This window comes from Bubalus bubalis, chromosome 12 (assembly GCF_019923935.1).
Source record: "Bubalus bubalis isolate 160015118507 breed Murrah chromosome 12, NDDB_SH_1, whole genome shotgun sequence".
NCBI classification, from domain to species: Eukaryota; Metazoa; Chordata; class Mammalia; order Artiodactyla; family Bovidae; genus Bubalus; species Bubalus bubalis.
In genome coordinates, this window is record NC_059168.1 from 3959630 (window position 1) to 3978982 (window position 19353).

At 48.9% G+C, this 19353-nt stretch overlaps 1 protein-coding gene across 9 annotated transcripts in view; it reads right to left on the bottom strand.

The window, feature by feature from the left end:
* Positions 1 to 19353, bottom strand: part of CRACDL (CRACD like) — a 130032-nt gene that overhangs the window by 17940 nt on the left and 92739 nt on the right. For 8 of the 9 annotated variants that reach the window (XM_025260685.3, XM_044925637.2, XM_025260686.3 and 5 more), the window contains 3 exons: positions 10520 to 10655; positions 10025 to 10189; positions 4251 to 4478 (listed from right to left, as the gene is read on the bottom strand). In XM_025260685.3, coding sequence (XP_025116470.3) covers positions 4251 to 4478; positions 10025 to 10189; positions 10520 to 10655 — 529 coding nt within the window. Of the gene's footprint in view, positions 1 to 4250; positions 4479 to 6616; positions 6762 to 10024; positions 10190 to 10519; positions 10656 to 19353 lie in introns of those variants that run through there. The other variant, XM_044925640.2, reaches the window with a different exon arrangement.

Below are 19353 nucleotides of genomic sequence, written 5' to 3' on the forward strand. Positions count from 1 at the left end.
TGGTAAAGGACCCAGCTGCCAATGCAGGAGACACGGGTTCCATTCCTGGGTCTGGAAGATGCCCTGGAGAAGGGAATGGCAACCCACTCCAGCATTCTTGCCTGGGAAATCCCATATGGAGTTGCAAACAGTCGGACACGACTAAGCGACTAACGCTTTCACTTTCTTTTCATGTCCTCTTTGCACTTGGAGAACTGGAAACCCAACAAGGTCCCCGGCTCCGCCAAGACTGAGCTAATAGGCGGCTGAGGGGCAAAGCTGTTCCCTCTGACCCCCATGCTGCCCCAGAGCCCGTGACCCATGTCAATGCCCTCTCTCTCCAGGGCTGTACACTCACAGTGAAGGCAGGCTGGTTTGCCTAAAAGCCAGTTCATATCATGTCCAACACAGTCAATAGCAAACCATCTCTGACAGGACAAAGCCCAAACTTTTCAGCTAAATTTGAAGTCTTATATTCTTCCATTTTAAATTATTTCTCCCACTCCCTACTCAGGTCAAGCCAAGCCCCTGCCACTGTATGTGCCAGATTCTGGATCTGAGTGACTGGTCGGCTGGCTGCTCCCCGCTCACCTCCAGGGCTCCCCCAGGACCTCCAGAGCTATCTCCAATTTCACTCCTGAAGAAAGCCCTGCCTGGTGTGGTGTGACAATCAGACATAGCCCTGGGGCTTCCCTGGTGGCTCAGACAGCAAAGAATCCGCTGGCAATGCAGGAGAACTGGGTTTAATCTCTGAGTCAGGAAGATCCCCTGGAGAAGGGAATGACTACCCACTCCAGTATTCCTGCCTGGAATATCCCACAGACAGAGGAGCCTGGCAGGCTACAGTCCATGGGGTCACAAAGAGTCAGACACAACTGAGAGACTATTTTTCTTCCGAAAGGTCTCTGGAATCTACAGTTAGTCCACTTCCTCCCTGCTATCCACAAAGTCAATTCCTGCTCTTTTAGGAAGGAAAGGAGATCAAGGTAATCAGGATCATTCAAAAGCAAATGTGAAAATGACCAAAAGGCTGAGAGCGTTGACGCTGGTGTTTTCAACAAGACTTTAGACCTATCTTAAGACTTTTCAAGCATCACCCTGGCTGCTGCACACGTGCAGTGACCTCCTTCTGTGTTTCACCCAGGGGACTGTCTACAATAGGTTTTTGTTGTTATTTTAACACTTTCCAGCTGGCATCTGCTTGCTAACACAAGATAACCGGGATGTTTGTGACGACACCAAAGCTAGCCATGCCACGACGCACAACCCTATTCCTCTGGTTTTGAAAACAGGAATATGTGAAATTCCCAGAAGAAGTTTCAAAGGTTTCAGGTTCTTAAGATGTTACTGGGATGTCTCAGGTGGTGCTAGTGATAAAGAACCCACCTGCCAATGCAGGAGACATAAGAGACGTGGGTTCGATCCCTGGGTTGGGAAGGTCCCCTGGAGGAGGGCACGGCAACCCATCCCAGTATTCTTGCCTGGAGAATCCCCATGGACAGGGGAGCCTGGAGGGCTATAGTCCATAGTGTTGCAAAGAATCGGCCACGACTGAAGCGACTTAGCAAGCATGCAAGGTTTTACTGGTCTTATGTTACTGAGGGAAATCCTTGATGTGGAAATACTTTAGGATATGGGTCATGTTTTAAAATGACTGGAACTCAGGCTAAGTCCACATAAAGTTGAGGAGCAGGCCTGGCTTGGGTATATCCAGCTTGAGCCACTGGCAGCTCCAAGGGGGTTACGGTGGGGGACCAGGAAGGAGGAAGCTGGCATGGACCCAACAGTGACACCAGTGACAAGCCTGTGCGACCCAGAAGAGACAGACACCTCCAAAACCTCTGCTTGGGAATGACCGAGTTCACACAGACTGCCTAAATCAGTCTGTGTAAATCAGTCTGAAATCTTCTTATTCTAAAAGATGGGGTTCAAGAGCTAAGTCAAGTTCAAAAGTAAAGAAAGAGGAAGAGCTCTGCCCAGGGGACAGTAAGAGAGGATGATGCATTTCCACCTGGAGTACGAGCTGGGCTTCCTGCTGCCAAGTCCTGGCCAGGCAGTGGCTGGCCACACACACACCCTTCCAGGGCAAAAGACATCCCCATGGGAAGGAAGCTCAGACCTGGGCCAGAGGGAGCTGGCTTTGCCCTTGTCCTATGGCCGCACTCAGCATGAGGGCAGGCAAATTGGAGTCACTGGGTCTTGCAAGTCCCAGTGGCACTGAGCCTTTAACTGAAGAGACACTGCACACAGAAACATTTGCCCAAACACCTAGGTCCCCCCAGTTTGCAGGACAGGACATTAGCCTGAGGGTAACATGGCCTCCTTTCTGCAGCGTTATTTCTCTCAGAATTCAATCCTGCTGGCGTCAGTTTAAAAAGCACCTTCCACAATTAAAGAATGTGAAAATCCTACATTACTTCATGTAAACCTTTAGATGAGGAACAAAACTTACTGTATGACTTGGGGCAAATTATAACATCTCTGAGTTCATCACTATTCCTTTTATTTAAAATCTAGATGGTCAGAACAGGGATTTCCCCAGATATAGGTGTTAACCATGATTCTGAAGCCGTGACTGGGAGGGAAAATCCTACATTGATGTTTCTCCTTTCCAGGTTGATTACATGTAGTATTGATTGACGGAGAAGGCAACGGCAACCCACTCCAGTACTCTTGCCTGGAGAATCCCAGGGACAGAGGAGCCTGGTGGGCTGCCGTCTATTGGGTTGCACGGAGTCGGACACGACTGAAGTGACTTAGCAGCAGCAGCAGTAGCAGCAGCAGTCTGTAAACCAATTATATCAAGTCTAGAATTTTGGTTCTGGAACATAAATTATACACCACTTCCATAATATAATAAGCAAGAGACAGGGAGAAAAAAAAGGAAAGTGCCTTCCACATGCCCAGAGGAAAAGCCACTCTCTCCAGGGCGTCCCTGAAATCTGAGAAAGCCCACGCATTGCCTCCAGCTGAAGTGTCCAGCTTGCCCTGGTACCTCATCAACACCTCATGGTCTTGTCCTTAGGGAAGGAGGAGGGGATGTCCATCTCTGAGTATCCCTTCCTTAGCCCTGTCATTCTGGGTGGCCAGGCTGGCCCCACACCCTGCTTCTCAGCTCCTCTGGGGAGGGGGCATGGCAGTGGTGAGCAGGACAGTTGTCCCGTGAACCTGATGCACTGCACGAGTGCGCTCTCAGCTCCCACGGGGACCAGCTGATGCCTGCCCTGGGCAGCATGTCCTTACAGGGCACCATCCCTCTGCCTCTAGGTGGATCCTCGCCCCAGGCAGTGTCCATTCTAGTTGTTCAGCTTCTTCCCGGTCGTTCACTCACACACGTTTGATCATTCATTCAGGCATTCCACTAACATCCACGGTGATGGCATCTCTGTGACTAGTGGTCTCTGGGGCTAGAAGCACAGTCTTCTCACAGAAAGTGAAAAAGCGCTAGTTGCTCAGTCATGCCTGACTCTTTGTGACCCCGTGGACTGAAGCCTGCCAGGCTCCTCTGTCCATGGCATTCATGAGTCATGCATGTCATGGCATTCAGAGTTGTCCATGGCATTCTCCAGGCAAGAATACTGGAGTGGGTTGCCATTTCCTTCTCTAGGGGATCTCCCTGACCCAGGGATTGAATCCAGGTCTTCTGCATTGCAGGCAGATTCTTTACCGTCTCAACCACCAGTGAAACCCAAGCGCCTCCATTTACAAAGGTCACATCTGTGTGTGGCCAGTGCCATGGAGAAGGTGCCCATGGTGATGGGTGGTGGGCTGCTTTCCACAGGATGCTCAGGTGGAAACTTCATAGGGAGGACCTAGGAGCCCATCCTCCCAAGGGCTGAACAGGGGGTTTCCCAAGCAAGGGATACAACAGCAGGTCCTAAGGCCTGGGATGGGAGATAGCCTGGTGAGCTCCAAAAGAAGAAAGGAAGTCAAAACATGTTCGGTGAGAACAGGAGGAAGTAAGCAGGCAGGGCCTGGTTGTGCCAGGCCTGCAGTGTGGACATCACACTGAAGGCAGTGGGAAGGAGGGGCCCCATGGCTCACAGCAGGCTCTTGGCACGCATTGTAGAACGAATGACCGAACAAATAACTGTTTTTGTTGGGAGGGGCGTTGAAACCCCAAGCACCCCCAGCTTCTGGAGTCTGGTCATGGTCCCACAGATCATAGGTCCCACAGGGGTAGGTGGTGGTTCAGAGGATGGGGACCCTGCAGGGAAGGAGCAGGGTGTCTGGGTGCTTGGGGCCTGCCCACCCTGCCTCTGCCCGGTTACCGAAGACAGCCGCCTCATCTTGCTGGACCGCTGGTTGCGGGGCTTGACGAGGAGCTTGTGCTTGGCTGCAGAGTTGTCCAGGCAGGAGGAGAACTCTGGGGGGTAATCGAAGTCAGCCACGGGCACCATGCTGCTGTCCGAGGTCCTAGGCGAGGCGGAAGTTTCACTCGCTTGCCTGGAGAAGAGCTGGTCTGGAGACTGCGGCCGGGACGAGGAAACCACACAGACCTTCAGGGGACAAGCAGCAGACAGGCCAAGCGTCAGCCTCTTGCTAGCCAGCAAACGGTACAGCCAGCACACCTGCCTCCCCTTTCATCATCTCCGTCTCTGGGCTCGGGGTTGGAAATGGGGCGTCAACCCCGCAGGCCCATCACTCGTTTCCAAGAACCCAAGTTTGAGGTGCTCCATGAGTGGGTAACTCTGCCTTCGCCCACCCACAGCAGCTGCACAGGTGCTTCAGGCAAGGAACTTTCTCCCATGAAACTGACCAGCCCAATTCCTCCAAGGGTGGGGTCAGGCTTGGCCCCATCTCTGAAAGTCATGGGGAAGGCCCAGGGGTGTGAAAAAAGAGAAAGAATACTCCAGTATTCTTGCCTGGAGAATCCCATGGACAGGGGAGCCTGGCGGGCTACAGTCCATGGAGTTGCACAGAGTAAGACATGACTAAGCAACTAACGCTTCTAACACTAGGTAACTTCATGTTTAATTTTTTTCAGGAACCATCATACTGATTTCCACAGTGGCTGCACTATTGTATATTTCTACTAACACTGCACAAGGGTATCAATGTCTGTATTCCCTCCACCAACACTCGTTATTTTCTGGGTATTTTTAATAGAGTAGCTGTCATAACGGGTGTGAGGTGGTGCAATGTTTACATTTTAACTCAAGATCATAAGTTTATGCACCTCGATATGATTTAGCCAATGGTCTTCTCAGGAATGAGGCAGCAACACGATGATGCAGATGGCCAGTGGCCTGTTAACATAATTATCTCCTACTATCTGATGCCTTTAAATTAAAAGATGCCTGCTCCTTGGAAGAAAAGCTATGACCAACCTAGACAGCGTATTAAAAAGCAGAGACATTACTTTGCCTACAAAAGTCTGTCTAGTCAAAGCTATGGTTTTTCCAGTGGTCATGTATGGATGTGCGAGTTGGACTATAAAGAAAGCTGAATGCCGAAGAATTGTTACTTTTGAACTGTGGTATTGGAGAAGACTCTTGAGGGTCCCTTGGACTGCAGATCCAACGTCCATCCTAAAGGAGATCAGTCCTGGGTGTTCACTGGAAGGACTGATGCTGAAGCTCCAATACTTTGGCCACCTGATGTGAAGAACTGACTAATTGGAAAAGACCCTGATGCTGGGAAAGATTGAAGGTGGGAGGAGAAGGGGACAACAGAGGATGAGATGGTTGGATAGCATCACCAACTTGATGGACATGAGTTTGAGTAAGTTCCGGGAGTTGGTGATAGACACGGAAGCCTGGCATGCTGCAGTCCATGGAGTCACAAAGGGTTGGACACGACTGAGTGACTGAACTGAACTGATCTGATGCAAGTACAAAGTTTATCCCTGTCGAGTGGGAGAAGACAATTACTAAAATGAGGGGGTGGGACTTTCCTGGAAGGCCAGTGGTTTAAGACTCCGAGTTTCCACTGCAGGAGGCATGGGTTCAATCCCTGGTCGAGGAACTAAGATCCCACATGCTGTGTAGCCAAAAATTAAAAACAAAAACAAAACTATTTGTAAAAATAAATAAAATGAGGAGGAGAGGAATCTAAGTGAACATAATCTCTTTGAGTTCTGTGGTTTTATTGATTCGAGTTCTTACGGGAATAAAATAGGAAAAAATTTTTAAATGAACCATAGAACTCGTGGCCCTGTCTCCCTCTGTGCCTGTGGCTTCAACTCCCACCCAATCGCTGATGACTCGGGAAGTCACCTGCGACTGGACAGGTGATGTCTTCCCCAGGTAGTTCTCCTTAAAGTCACAGCAGGATGAGTCCATGTCACTCTGAGTCCATGTCAGAACCCTTTGCCCTTGTCTGGAGGGACAGTGATATCCACACTTACTGAGATTTGGGTTTTCTTTCTTACCGTCTGGGACTCAAGAGAGCAAACAAGATGAACTGCTCTGCACATAGGGTGACTCCACGAGTGAGAATGATCCCCAGCAACAAAGTGGGCCGGGGTCACCCCTCTGTAAACCTCAAGGACCAACATTCCCTGCCTGCTCTTCATGGGGCTCCCCTGAGTGTGCACCGTCCGAGCAGACGGTCCACCCTGGCTCTGAGGTGGGCGTCTGGGAAGGAGCTGAATGTCTCTGACCCTGAACTTGGGCCTCTGTCCCTGAAAACCCACCTGCTGGCCATCACGGCTCGTCTTCCTGAAAGGGAACTGGGCCATCGCCTCTGTCTGAGCTGTCGTTCTGAGAGTCCTTGGGGCCCCTTCCTGATCAAGGAGAATCAAGCTCTGTCTCTGATCAGTGAAGCAACTACGTGAGCTGGGCTGAGATCTGGGAGAGGAGGAGAAGCTGACTTGTCTTTTTATCTGCGGGCCGGCAGCTTCTGGAGCTCACGTTTACACTGCTTGCTCCCAGTCCCCCAGTTTTCCTGGAATCTGTGCTTCTGGATGATTCTGGAAGTGGAGCATTTAATAAGAGTCTAACAAGTTGCTCTTTGTTGGGGGACTGTGGATCAAAGAGCCCTGAGGAAGTAGCCTGGGGTTCAGAGGCTTCTGTGGGGTGACCCTGGGTGACAGCTGCTTCAGCCTGACCGTCCTCAAAGAGAGGGGCCCTGACACTGGGGAGGGGTGGAGTGTGGCGCGGGGAATGGGCCCCCGCAGGGGGGCACAGAGCTGCCCGAGTCCACTCCATCGTCCCCCAGGGCCCAGAGGCGACGGCCCGGGCTGCGGCCTCACCGGCAGTGGCGCCTGTGCCGCCTTTCGCCGGCAGAGCTGTGCCGTCTCCCTCGCTCTCTTCCTCATCACCCACAGCAAGTGAGACCTGCCAGTCTGCCACCCTTGACCCCTTGTTTCTTACTTAATGGCAGGAAACCTAGACAGGGACCTCTTAGGTGTAATTTTACCTTAAACATGACCAAGCAAACATCATCCATTGTTACCTCACACGGTAAAGCAATTTAAAAATAATCCCATATATTTTCTGAAAAACCCATTCACCAGGAAATGTTATCTTGGCAGTGTTACCAAATACACATTTTACTGAAGACCTTTTTTTCATAATAATCTTCACTAAGTTTCTCTGTTGAGCAAGTGGGCCTGTGTGTCACAACAGGAAAAGATCAAACAGCCCACAGTCCCATCCTTTTGGGGTTTATGGTTCCATTATATCGAATGCTGTGTGTTGTTTCCCCCTCTTGGTCGACTCACTGGGCCCTAAAAACCTTGAGGGCACAAAATATGGTCATTGCATCTTCAAAACCACAGTAATAAATATTTTATTTTTTTTAAGTCTTAAAGGCTCAAATTTTGGTTACTGATGATGCCAGTGAATGGGTCCTATTACCCAATTAAAAAAAAAAAAAGAACGTCACTACAAAAGGAGAGATGTTGAGGACAAGGTCAGCCTTGCCCTGCATGAATGGCACCTAGTCAGCTGACTATGGAATTTGTGCATCATGGCACTTTGTGGGTTTCAGGCTGGGTTCACACTTGAATCCTTAACAGATTTAGAAGCTACCAACTCTCCTATACTGTCTGTCCCAGCTAACTGTCCCAGCTAAATGCAAAGAACCACGTTGCTGGGAAAGTCAGAGAATCAGGGGATGGAGTGGAGGTGAGTCAGTCTATGGTGGTTCACGTTCCCCCACCACATGGTACAAACACAAAATCACACCCATTCCTGAGGCTCCGCCAACGAAGATGCCAAGACATGTGTGTTACCTGGTGATGACGCCTTACACGCCATCAGCCTGTCACCTTTCCCCTGCACCTAAGGGGAGCAGGGTGGGCTTGGAGTCCAGGAAATGGGCCATACCTTCCTCCGTGCCTTCTCTGCTTTCTGGTCCAGCTGGGACAGCAGGTGTGGGTGGCCCACTGCCCTCTGACCTGCTCGTGGAGCAAGCAGGGCAGAATTCTGGAAGGAGTCATTCTCTGGCCTGCTATGTGGGAACCCCTGCCTTGGGTGTGTTCACACTCAGCTACACCACAGCCCTTCCTCTGCCTTCTGAGAACCCACAGCCACACCCAAGTCAGGTAAATACTCCTTTTCCTGCTTTTGAACTCTGGTGCTGGAGAAGACTCTTGAGAGACCCTTGGACTGCTAGGAGATCAAACCAATCAATCCTAAAGGAAATCAACCCTGAATATTCACAGGAAGCACTGATGCTGAACTTGCAGCTCCAAAACTTTGGCCACCTGATGTGAAGAACCAGAGCATTGGAAAAGACCCTGATGCTGGGAAAGACTCAAGGCAGGAAGAGAAGGGGATGACAGAGGATGAACTGGATGGCATCATCGACTCAATGGACATGAGTCTGAGCAAACTCTGGGAGAGAGTGGAAGATAGGGAAGCCTGGTGTGCTGCAGTCCATGGGGTTGCAAAGAGTCAACACAATTGAGTGACTAAACAATAACAATCTGCCTTTGCAGGGGAACTTCTGAGCTTCCCAGCTGAACTAACTGCTGAAGCTATTTCAGAGCAGCACAGAATCTGCAGAACTCCACCAAGGATGGCCCTTGACCAGGGCACTAAGACCATCCGTGGGTACACAGTGCAGGGGTGTGGCTGTGTAGCACTGGTAATTCCAACGCCACCCACCCCACCAGGAGGCTTGTCTACAAGGGGAAAATGATCGTCTGTTTGGTCATTTATGCATTCGTGTAACACCAGTGACATATATTTCATCATTCAGCCCACCCTATGGACTCAGGTGGTGGCAGTGAGAGCTATGCTGTTTGTATACAAGGAAAAAAGGCTCAGTTCTTCCTCCTCGATTTCAAAGTGGATGGGGGGCTTCTGGGATCAGTTCCCCACCTTATGGGGTCAGAGACACCTCTCCTGCTTGTCAAACTTTCCCTGTTGCCCTGTCCACCAGCGCCACATCTCACATTTCTAGCCCTAAACCAACAAGTTCTCAGAGTCCCAAAAGCAGGTGCAGGAGCCTAGACTAAATCAGACATGTTACCACTCCCTGCTTGTGCTCAGTCACTCAGTCGTGTCCAACTCTATGTGACCTCATGGACTGCAGCCTGCCAGGCTCCTCTGTCCACGGGATTTCCCAGGAAAGAATACCAGAGTGGGTTGCCATATCCTCTTTCAGGGGTTCTTTTAGATCCAGGGATCAAACTCACGTCTCCTGCATTGGCAGGCAGATTCTTTACCACTGAGCCACCTGGGAAGCTCCCTTCTCCCTCCAGCCAAATATCATGATGACAGAAAGCAGACTCAAACTGTTTCCCTTTTTTAAATAGGATATCTGGTCTGGTCATCTGCTCAGACAGGAAAAATGAGATTAACTGCATCAGATCTATAACCACCAAGGAAAATGTTCCCCAAACCGTATCCCTGAATGAGACCTGAAATTCTGCTCAAAGAATGAAAATATATACAGCCCAAGGACGGACAGTGGGTTCCAGTGAGCTGGCTGGAATCCCTCCGGGCGCACTGAGCAGGAGTCATCACGGGAATCTTAGGGGAACACACACAGGAGCCACCGGAGCCCCGGTGGCCCTGTGTGGCGGCAGGGAGAGGTGGGGGAGGGAGAGGGGGAGGAGGGGGAGGGAGCGGGGGGTTCAGGTTGCACTTGCCTTTATGGTAGTGCCGGAACCAATGTCATGAAGCAGGGACATCTCGGGGGGGCTTCTGGGCAGACCATCGTCCTCAGAGCTCATGCCGGCATCATCTCCCCGCTTGGTTGGAAGGCTCCCGGGAGGAGGAGGCGGCCCCATTTTCACATTACACTGTATTTTTAACTAGATTGGAATAAAGAACATTTGCTGTAGTTTTCATCAGTGACTTTTCTCCCCAAATTCCCCTGCTGTAATTCATTCACTCCGGAGGTATTTTTAACATCCTTGCCCAGGCTGGGGAGCTAAATAAACTCAGTGTCTGCCACCAGTTCTCCCGCTGTCATCTTGAAAGTGAGTGGTTACAAATGAAGGAGACATGGCCCATTTGTAACTAACTGGGCGAGTCTTGGGAGAACTGTGACATGCATTTGATTAGGCTTTAAAATCCATCAAGGAAAAGCAGGAATCATTTTAAGACTTCCTAATGCATATCTGCTGCCCAGAAAAGTTTACCTGCAGAGCTTTAATCCGGTCACACACGTTTTCTTGGGAAAACACCCGCACCGGCCGAGGAGGGTCCTGCCCCGATTCGGGGATGAAAATACTGTCGTGGGAGAGGGCCCGGCTCCCCAGTGCGCCCCTCGAGTCCCTAGGAAGAAAGAGGCACTGCGACTATGGGTTTGGGCTCGGGATGAACCTAGGGGTAGGAGGGTAAGGGCGCACCCTCCAGCAACCATCCAGCCGCATTTATTATAACTGCTCTGACTCAGTTCATTCCATCAAATACTACGGTCAACTGTTAGAAGCTCTGTAGAACTAGGAATTTTCCTGACATATCTGAAGGTGGTGTGAATTCTTTTCATTAAGGGGAAAACCGAGGTCTGATGAGGTGAGAGGTCCAGAACAGCAGGCCTGCAGAGAAGAAGGGCTGGCAGGGGGCCTGGGCTGGCTGGCGGGCTGTGGAGTGGGCTGTGCTGCACGCCCAGAGAGGGCCAGGTGGTCCCCTGTGGGCGAGCATGCACTCCCTTGCACGGCTGGAGGCCGTGTTTGCACAGGAGAATGAGGGCCTGCTGGACAGAGGCATCCTCACCATGTGGTCCAGGACACACACAACCACGAATCTGAAATGAGGATGGCGGGCTTCCCAGGTGGCTCAGTGGTAAAGGATCCGCCTGCCAATGCAGGAGACGCGGGTTCAGTCCCTGGGTCAGGAAGATAGCCTGGAGAAGGGAATGGCATTCCAGTTTCCTGCCTGGAAAATCCCAAGGACAGAGGAGCCTGGCGGGTTAGAGCTCACGGGGTTTCAAAGAGTCAGACATGACTGGGTGGCTAACAACAAAAAGACAGATCAGGAAGATCCTGCATGTCTCGCAGCAACTCAGCCCCTGGGCCACCACTCCTGAGCAGCGACTCCTGAGCCCAAGAGCCCCGGAGCCCGTGCTCTGCAGCAAGAGAAGCCACCGCAGCAAGAAGCCCGAGTGCCGCAACTCGAGAGGCACCCCTGACCCCGGGCCCCCGCTCACTCCACACAACTAGAGTAAAAGCCCGGGCAGCAAGGAAGACCTAGCACAGCCAAACATAAATAAATAAATAACTTATGAAACGAAACTGCCAAGTGCAAAGCCACGTCCCCTCTCACTACTGATGATACTAGTGCGACTCGGCCAGTGTGTAGATGGCAGGCCCTTTGGGCATCATGGGCACAGCCGCTTCCCCGGCCCCAAGCTCCGGGCTCCAATTGGGAAAGGAACCCACAGGATGTTCACAAAACGTCCTAAGAGGTTGTGGCAGTTCGTGTCAGATGTTCCTAGTGGCACTGGCAACCTGAACAATAGGTGGAAGGAGGTGACTCAGACGAGACGAAGAAGGAAGGAAAGCCCAGCCCGCAGACACTGCCATCTTCAGCACCAGCTCCCCCCAGCCCGCCCTGGGCATCCTGTTCCCTGGGAGACCCTGGGGACTTCTGGGTGTGCCCTTGCTCCCCACAGACCTAACTGTGCTGGTTAGTGATGTGAGACTCCTGGGCCCTGGGGCCCTGTGCTGCAGAGCTGCGATGCTTGCACCCAGGCACACCTCTTTGAGAGCAACAAAACACAAGGAAATGGTACGGGACTGAAAGCAACTGCATGCGTGCGCAGCTGGGGCAATCTGGACAGGAGATACGAAGAGACCAGAAAACCCGACTGATACTTTTGAAGACAGGGGCGCAAAAGCAGGGGGCTGCGCATGTCCCTTGCACACAGCACCACCTGCTGCCGCTGCTGCTGCTAAGTCGCTTCAGTCGTGTCCGACTCTGTGCGACCCCAGAGACGGCAGCCCACCAGGCTCCTCTGTCCATGGGATTCTCCAGTGGGTTGCCATTTCCTTCTCCGATGCAGGCAAGTGAAATGTGAAAGTGAAGCCGCTTAGTCGTGTCCAACTCTGTGCGACCCCATGGACTGCAGCCCACCAGGCTCCTCCGTCCATGGGATTTGCCAGGCAAGAGTACTGGAGTGGGGCGCCATTGCCTTCTCTGACAGCACCACCTAAGGGGTGGGCAAACCACCTAAGCCACCCCTGTAGCCCAACCCCTGGACACACCTCTATCCTTACCCCATATAAGGAACAAGTTCACCCCTTCTCAAGGAGCCAGCAAGCAAGAGAAATTACTGCTTGTTTACATTTCCCCCTGTTTTAGCAGGGGCCCACGTAAAGCCTTGCCTGAATTTCTTCTCTGGCCTCTATTTCTATTGATTGTGCTAAGTTGCTCACTCATATCCAACTCTTTGCAACCCTATGGACTGTAGCCCACCAGGCTCCTCTGTCCAGGGGATTTCCCAGGCAAGAAGACTGGAGTGGGTTGCTATTTCCTTCTCGAAGGGATCTTCCCAACCCAGGGATTGAACCTGCATCCCCTGTGTCTCCTGCATTGGCAGCCGGATTCTTTACCACTAGCACCACCTGGGAAGCCCATTTCTATTGCTTATGGAGGCCAAGAACCCTGGTCAGTAACACAGTAAGTGTGTAAGTGCGGAACCTGAAGTTCACAAGTGTCCTCACATGTCTGGGAGAGAGTGAGGCCCAGCGAAAGAACCAGGAGGGCCCCTGTCAACAACTCTTGTCACAAGGCCACGGGCACATCTGGGGCTCCCTCCCTCAGTGGGCAGCCTGTGGCCATGCCCTCTGGAAACCATAATCACGGCCCAAACACCCCGCTCTGCGTGTAACTAGAATTCGAGACAGTGTGGAAAAGACACACTGTGAAGACACAAAATGCCCTGTGCTGAAGGCCACTGACGACAGCAGCATTTACAAATGCAAGAGGCTGGAGACGGACCCACGTCCCCAGCAGCCGCACGTCATGCAACAGGTAGCAGAGGCTCTGCAGGCGACCAAGGGGTGAGGAGCATCCTTGGGTACAGGCAACATCAGAGCCTACCAAGTGAAAAATAAACATGGTTTACGGTGGGTTAGCTCTGAGTGGGAAAGGGGTACGAATATATATGAACATATGTGTGTTTGTGTATATTTTTTTAAAGGTTTTTTGTTTTTGTTTTTTTTTAATATCTTGGCTGCACTGGGCAGCATGTGGGATCTTAGTTCCCTGACCAGGGATTGAACGTGCACCCTCTATATTGGAAGCGTGGAGTTTCAACCACTAGACCTCCAGGAAACTTACCATGTATATTTAAAAAAAAAATAAAAAATGCAGGATAAGGAACAAATGAATAAAAATAGCCTCCTTGAAGGGGGAGGACAGAACAAGATGGGCAGACAGGGTGCCACGGTATTTACTTACAATTACAATTTTGTCCTTGAAACTATGTAAGCATTTGGCATAGTTAAAAGACAAAACCAAACAAAAAGGGAAATCAATTGGTCTCTAAAACCAGAAAACAGACAAGTCTAATTTTATATCAGGTTGTGGGCATAACCACACAGAGAAAAGAATGATTTCAAGAGACTTTAGCTTGATATCCAAGCGACTTTTGACACTACATCCATAATAGGATACATTCTAAGACGAAAAAGCACAAAGACAGCAAAGTGTAGTTCTTATATTAGTAGCAATGTTGATTTAAAAAAAACAATACAGAGTAATCTTTATAGTACGTAACCTCTGTGTGGGGAAGGGAGTAATAAAATTATTATATTATATGATGAAGAAAACAATTTTGTCAGTCTCATTAAGAACCAAGATTTCCAGTATTAGAGAAAAATGAATTCAAACAAAGAATTAAGGAAGTAAAATTTTTGTACAATTAAATCTGAACTGGAAATATCAGTGAATTAATGATTTATTTTTCTCTCTTTAAAAAAATATATTCCCTATCTATATCTACTGGAAAGGCTCAGAAGCAATGATAGCTGACTAGTCAATCCTAAAGGAAATCAACCCTGAATATTCATTGGAAGGACTGATGCTGAAGATGAAGCTCCAATACTTTGGCCACCTGATGCGAAGACCCAGCTCACTGGAAAAGACCCTGATGCTGGGAAACATTGAGGGCAGGAGGAGAAGGGGGCAACAGAGGATGAGATGGTTGGATGGCATCACCGACTCAATGAACATGAGTTTGAGCAAACTCCGGGAGATGGTGAAGGACAAGGAAGTCTGATGTGCTGCAGTCCATGGGGTCGCAAAGAGTTGGACGTGACTGAGTGACTGAACAACAACTAGCAATCATCACCTCTGGCGGGCAAACTGTGATCTCTAAAAACCACTTCACGCTAAAGGAACCTATGAAGAAATGGCTGATTACAGGTCTAGGGCAGGAAATGTGCAAAATAATCTAAAATTTCTCAACAGGCAAGAAAGAAAAGAACCCTTCAGAAACAAATGGAATGTCAAAACATCAAAAGAACAAGGAACTAATCTGAAGTGACCCTCAGTAGCATAAGATGGGACAATGTGAGCATAAAAATAAATAAGGATTGGGACTTCCCTGGTGATTCAGTGTAATTCTAAGTCTAATATTAGTAACTGGTAGTCTTATATTGGGGTTCCCTGGTAGCTCAGCTGGTAAAGAATCTGCCTGCAATTCAGGAGACCTGGGTTCGATCCCTGGGTTGGGAAGATCCGCTGGAGGAGGACATGGCAACCCACTCCAGTATTCTTTCCTGGAGAGTTTCCATGGACAGAGGAGCCTGGATTGACTGGTTGGATCTCCTTGCAGTCCAAGGGACTCTCAAGAGTCTTCTCCAACACCATAGTTCAAAAGCATAAATTCTTCAGCGCTCAGCTTTATAGTCCAACTCTCACATCCATACATGACTACTGGAAAAATCATAGCTTTGACTAGATGGACCTTTGTTGGCACAGTAATGTCTCTGTTTTTTAATATGCTGTCTAGGTTGGTCATAACTTTTCTTCCAAAGAGCAAGTGTCTTTTAATTTCATGGATGCAGTCACCATCTGCAGTGATTGTGGAGGCCAAGAAAATAAAGTCTGACACTGTTTCCATTGTTTCCCCATCTATTGGCCATGAAGTGATGGGACCAGATGCCATGATCTTCGTTTTCTGAATGTTGAGCTTTAAGCTTTTTCACTCTCCACTTTCACTTTCATCAAGAGGCTTTTTAGTTCCTCTTCACTTTCTGCCATAAGGGTGGTGTCATCTGCATATCTGAGGTTATTGATATTTCTCCTGGCAATCTTGATTCCAGCTTGTGCTTCTTCCAGCCCAGCGTTTCTCATGATGGACCCTGCATATAAGTTAAATAAGCAGGGTGACAATATACAGTCTTGACGTACTCCTTTTCCTATTTGGAACCAATCTGTTGTTTCATGTCCAGTTCTAACTGTTGCTTCCTGACCTGCATACAGGTTTCTCAAGAGGCAGGTCAGGTGGTCTGGTATTCCCATCTCTTTAAGAATTTTCCAGAGTTTGTTGTGATCCACACAGTTAAAGGCTTTGACACAGTCAATAAAGCAAAAGTAGATGAGCACTGAGTGAGCATCAGCAGGTATAAAAACCACCAGATGAGGGTTGATGGTGAGGGATCAGAAAAGAAAGAACCCCTGAGTCCACGACTCAGTCTAGGCATCACCAGAAGTAAGACAAGCAGAAAGCATGTGCCTAATGATGTGATGGAGCAGTAAGTACCAGCACCATCTTGAATCCACCTCTAATTAAGTACCTAGGTCCATCTACTACTTTACAAGAAATTCAGAGAATATAGGGATGAGATCAATCACACCAAAAGAAAACAAAAGCAGATTGTGAGAGAGTCTCCATCAGATCAGTGACATGACACAAAGCAGGGAGGCGGGGTGGTGAAGTAAAACTGCTACATCGGGTTGGCCAAAAAGTTGGTCAGGGTTTTCTATAGGGTCTTTAAAAAAAAAAATGTATTCATCTGGCTACACCTGGTCTTCGTTGCAGTACATGAGATCTTTAGTTGCAGCACGCAAACTTGTAGCATGTGGGATCTAGTTCCCTGACCAGGAATCAAACCATGGACTCCTGCATTCGGAGCATAGAGTCTTAGCCACTGGACCACCAGAAGAGTCCCTTCTATAAGATCTTAAGGAAAACCCGAGCAAACTTTTTGGCCAATCCAAAAGATTAAGAGACTCAAGAAGCATAACCATGTTGACTCAATAAATTGGCATCAACTTTTTCAAATCTACAGGGTTTCGTGTGGTTTGTCAGTATCAATGCCCCTTGGTAAGTGGAACTTTTTTCTTTATAAATTTATCTTCTTTTATTTGGCTGTGCTGGGTCTTTGTTGCTGTATGCGGGCTTTCCCTGGTTGTGGAGAGCATGGGCTATTCTCTAGTTGCGGTGCGCAGGCTTCTCATTGCAGTGGCTTCTCTTGTGGAGCACGGGCTGTAGCGCATGTAGGCTTCAGCAGTTGCAGCTCCTGGGCTCTGGAGCACAGGCTCAACAGTTGTGGCACACAGGCTTCGCAGATCTGGGGCACGTGGGATCTTCCTGGGCCAGGGAACGAACCCACGTGCCCTGCACTGACGGGCAGATTCTTTTCCTCTACGCCTCCAGGGAAACCCCGGTGAGTGGACCTTTTTGCCCATAGTGATTGATGAGAAGTTTCTACAAAGTCTACCAGGCTCATGGACTCTTTACAGAGACTAAAGAGCAGCTTTAAATTTTTGTCTCGTATACTGTCAATTACTCCATGACATAGAAACCAAGAATATACCATGGGGAAAGGACAGTCTCTTCAGTAAACAGTGTTTGGAAAACTTGGACAGTCGCATGCAAAAGAATGAAACTGGATCACTATCTCACACCATACACAAAAATAAAAATGGATTAAAGACTTGAATGTAAGGCCTGAAAGTGAAATACTCCTAGAAGAAAAACTAGGGAGTAAGTGCCCTGACATCTGGAAATGAGTTACTGAATCTGACATTAAAGCAAAGGAAACAAAAGCAAAAATAAACAAGTAGGAATACATCACATTAAGTAGCTTCTGCACAGCAAAGGAAACCATCAATGAAATGAAAAGGCAATTTACAGAATGGGAAAAAATATTTGCAAACTTGTATTTGGTAAGGGGATAATATCCAAAATAGTAACATATATAAAGGACTCATACAACTCAACCCCAAAAACCCAATCCAATTACAAAATGAGAAGATCTAAATAGACATTTTGTCAAAGACAACAGAGGACCAATGGGCATGTGACAAGGTACTCAATATCCCCAAACGTCAAGGAAATGCAAATCAAAACCAAAGAGACATCACTTCAGATCTGTGAGAATGGCTTTTACAAAAATTAAAGGAGAGGAGTGATAGTAAGGATGTGGAGAAAAGTGAACCCTTTTGCACTCTTGCTGAGAATGTGACTTGGGGCAGTCGCTATGGAGAACAATATAGAGGTTCCTCAAAAAGTTGAAAGTGTCAACAGAACTATCATATGATCCAGCAATTCTGCTTTTGGGTATTTATCTGAAGGAAATGAAAACAGGATCTTGAAGAGACATCTGAACTCCCACGTTCATTGTAGCACTATTCACAACAGCCAAAATATGGAAACAAACTAGGGGTCCATCAATGGGTGAATGGGTAAAGAAGGTGTGATACCTATGTACAATGGAATATTATTTATTCATGAGAAGGAAGGACATCCTTCCATTTTCAACAACATGGCTGGATGCTGAAGGCATTAGGCTAAGTGAGATACGTCAGACAGAGAAAGACAAACACTCTATGATCTCACATGTGGAATCTAAAAAAGAAAGCAACCCATTCCAGTATTCTCCTGGAGAACCCCATGGACAGGGGAGCCTGGTGGGCTATGGTCTACAGGGTCACAAAGAGTCAGACACGACTGAAGTGACTTTGCAAACACAGACACAAGATTAAACAGTGGTTGCCAGGGGCTGGGGGTAGGGGGAACAGGGAGATGTTGTCAGAGGGTACAAGCTTCCAGCCACAAGGGGAGTGGGTTCAGGGGAACAGGGAGATGTTGTCAGAGGGTACAAGCTTCCAGCCACAAGGGGAGTGGGGGCTACAGCACAGCTGCCGCGGCACAACGACTGAAGTTAGTTAAACCATATCATAGGCTCGAAGACTGCGATGAGCGCAGATCTTAGACATTCTCACCACCAAAGACAAACAGTAATTAGCTGACGTGATGCAGGAATTAGCGAATGCTATGGTGGTGATCATTTGGTAGTATGTAAGTGCATTAAATCAACACAGTGTACGCTTTAGAACTCTCACAGTGTTATGTATCAGTGATCTCTCAGTAAATCTGGGATAAAAAAGAGAAGATGTTGTTTGCTCTCTGCTCTTGAAGGACGTTTCCTGGGCCTTATCCCTACCCCACAGCAAGCTTCCTCTCCTAGCAGCACTCCAGGGAACCTCCACCAGTCACTGAGGACTGGCCCCCGCCAAGTGCCGAGAATACAAAGATGTAAAGGGCACTGTCCATGGACTCTGGCAATAGAAGATGGACAAGTGGACAGGTCATTTCAGCCCAGCTCACCCCTCCAGCCATGCTCTCGTTTCTTGTCTGTGTTTTGGTGGAGAGACAGGCTGTGTGTTAGGGGGGCAGGGGCACAAGTGTTATAATGTCCCTGGGGCTGGCCCAGTGAAGACATGTAAAAGTGAGCAATATTATAATCTCTTGCTCCCCAAGAGTCTGGAGCTGCCTTTTAAAAATGCATGTAGAGCTCGCTCTTCACAAGCTACCATGTGGGTGCTTCTTGCTTCCTGCCAACACCAGGAAAAAATCTGAAAGACTAAACTCAAACCTCTCCTCTTTAGTCATTTGCTGCCACCAAGTGGTCAGTGTAATTTCTGTACCTGTGCGCAAAGTTCCTTAACTTTTGTCTGACTCTTTGTGGAAGAGTGGACTGTAGCCCTGCAGGCTCTTCTGTCCATGGGATTCTCC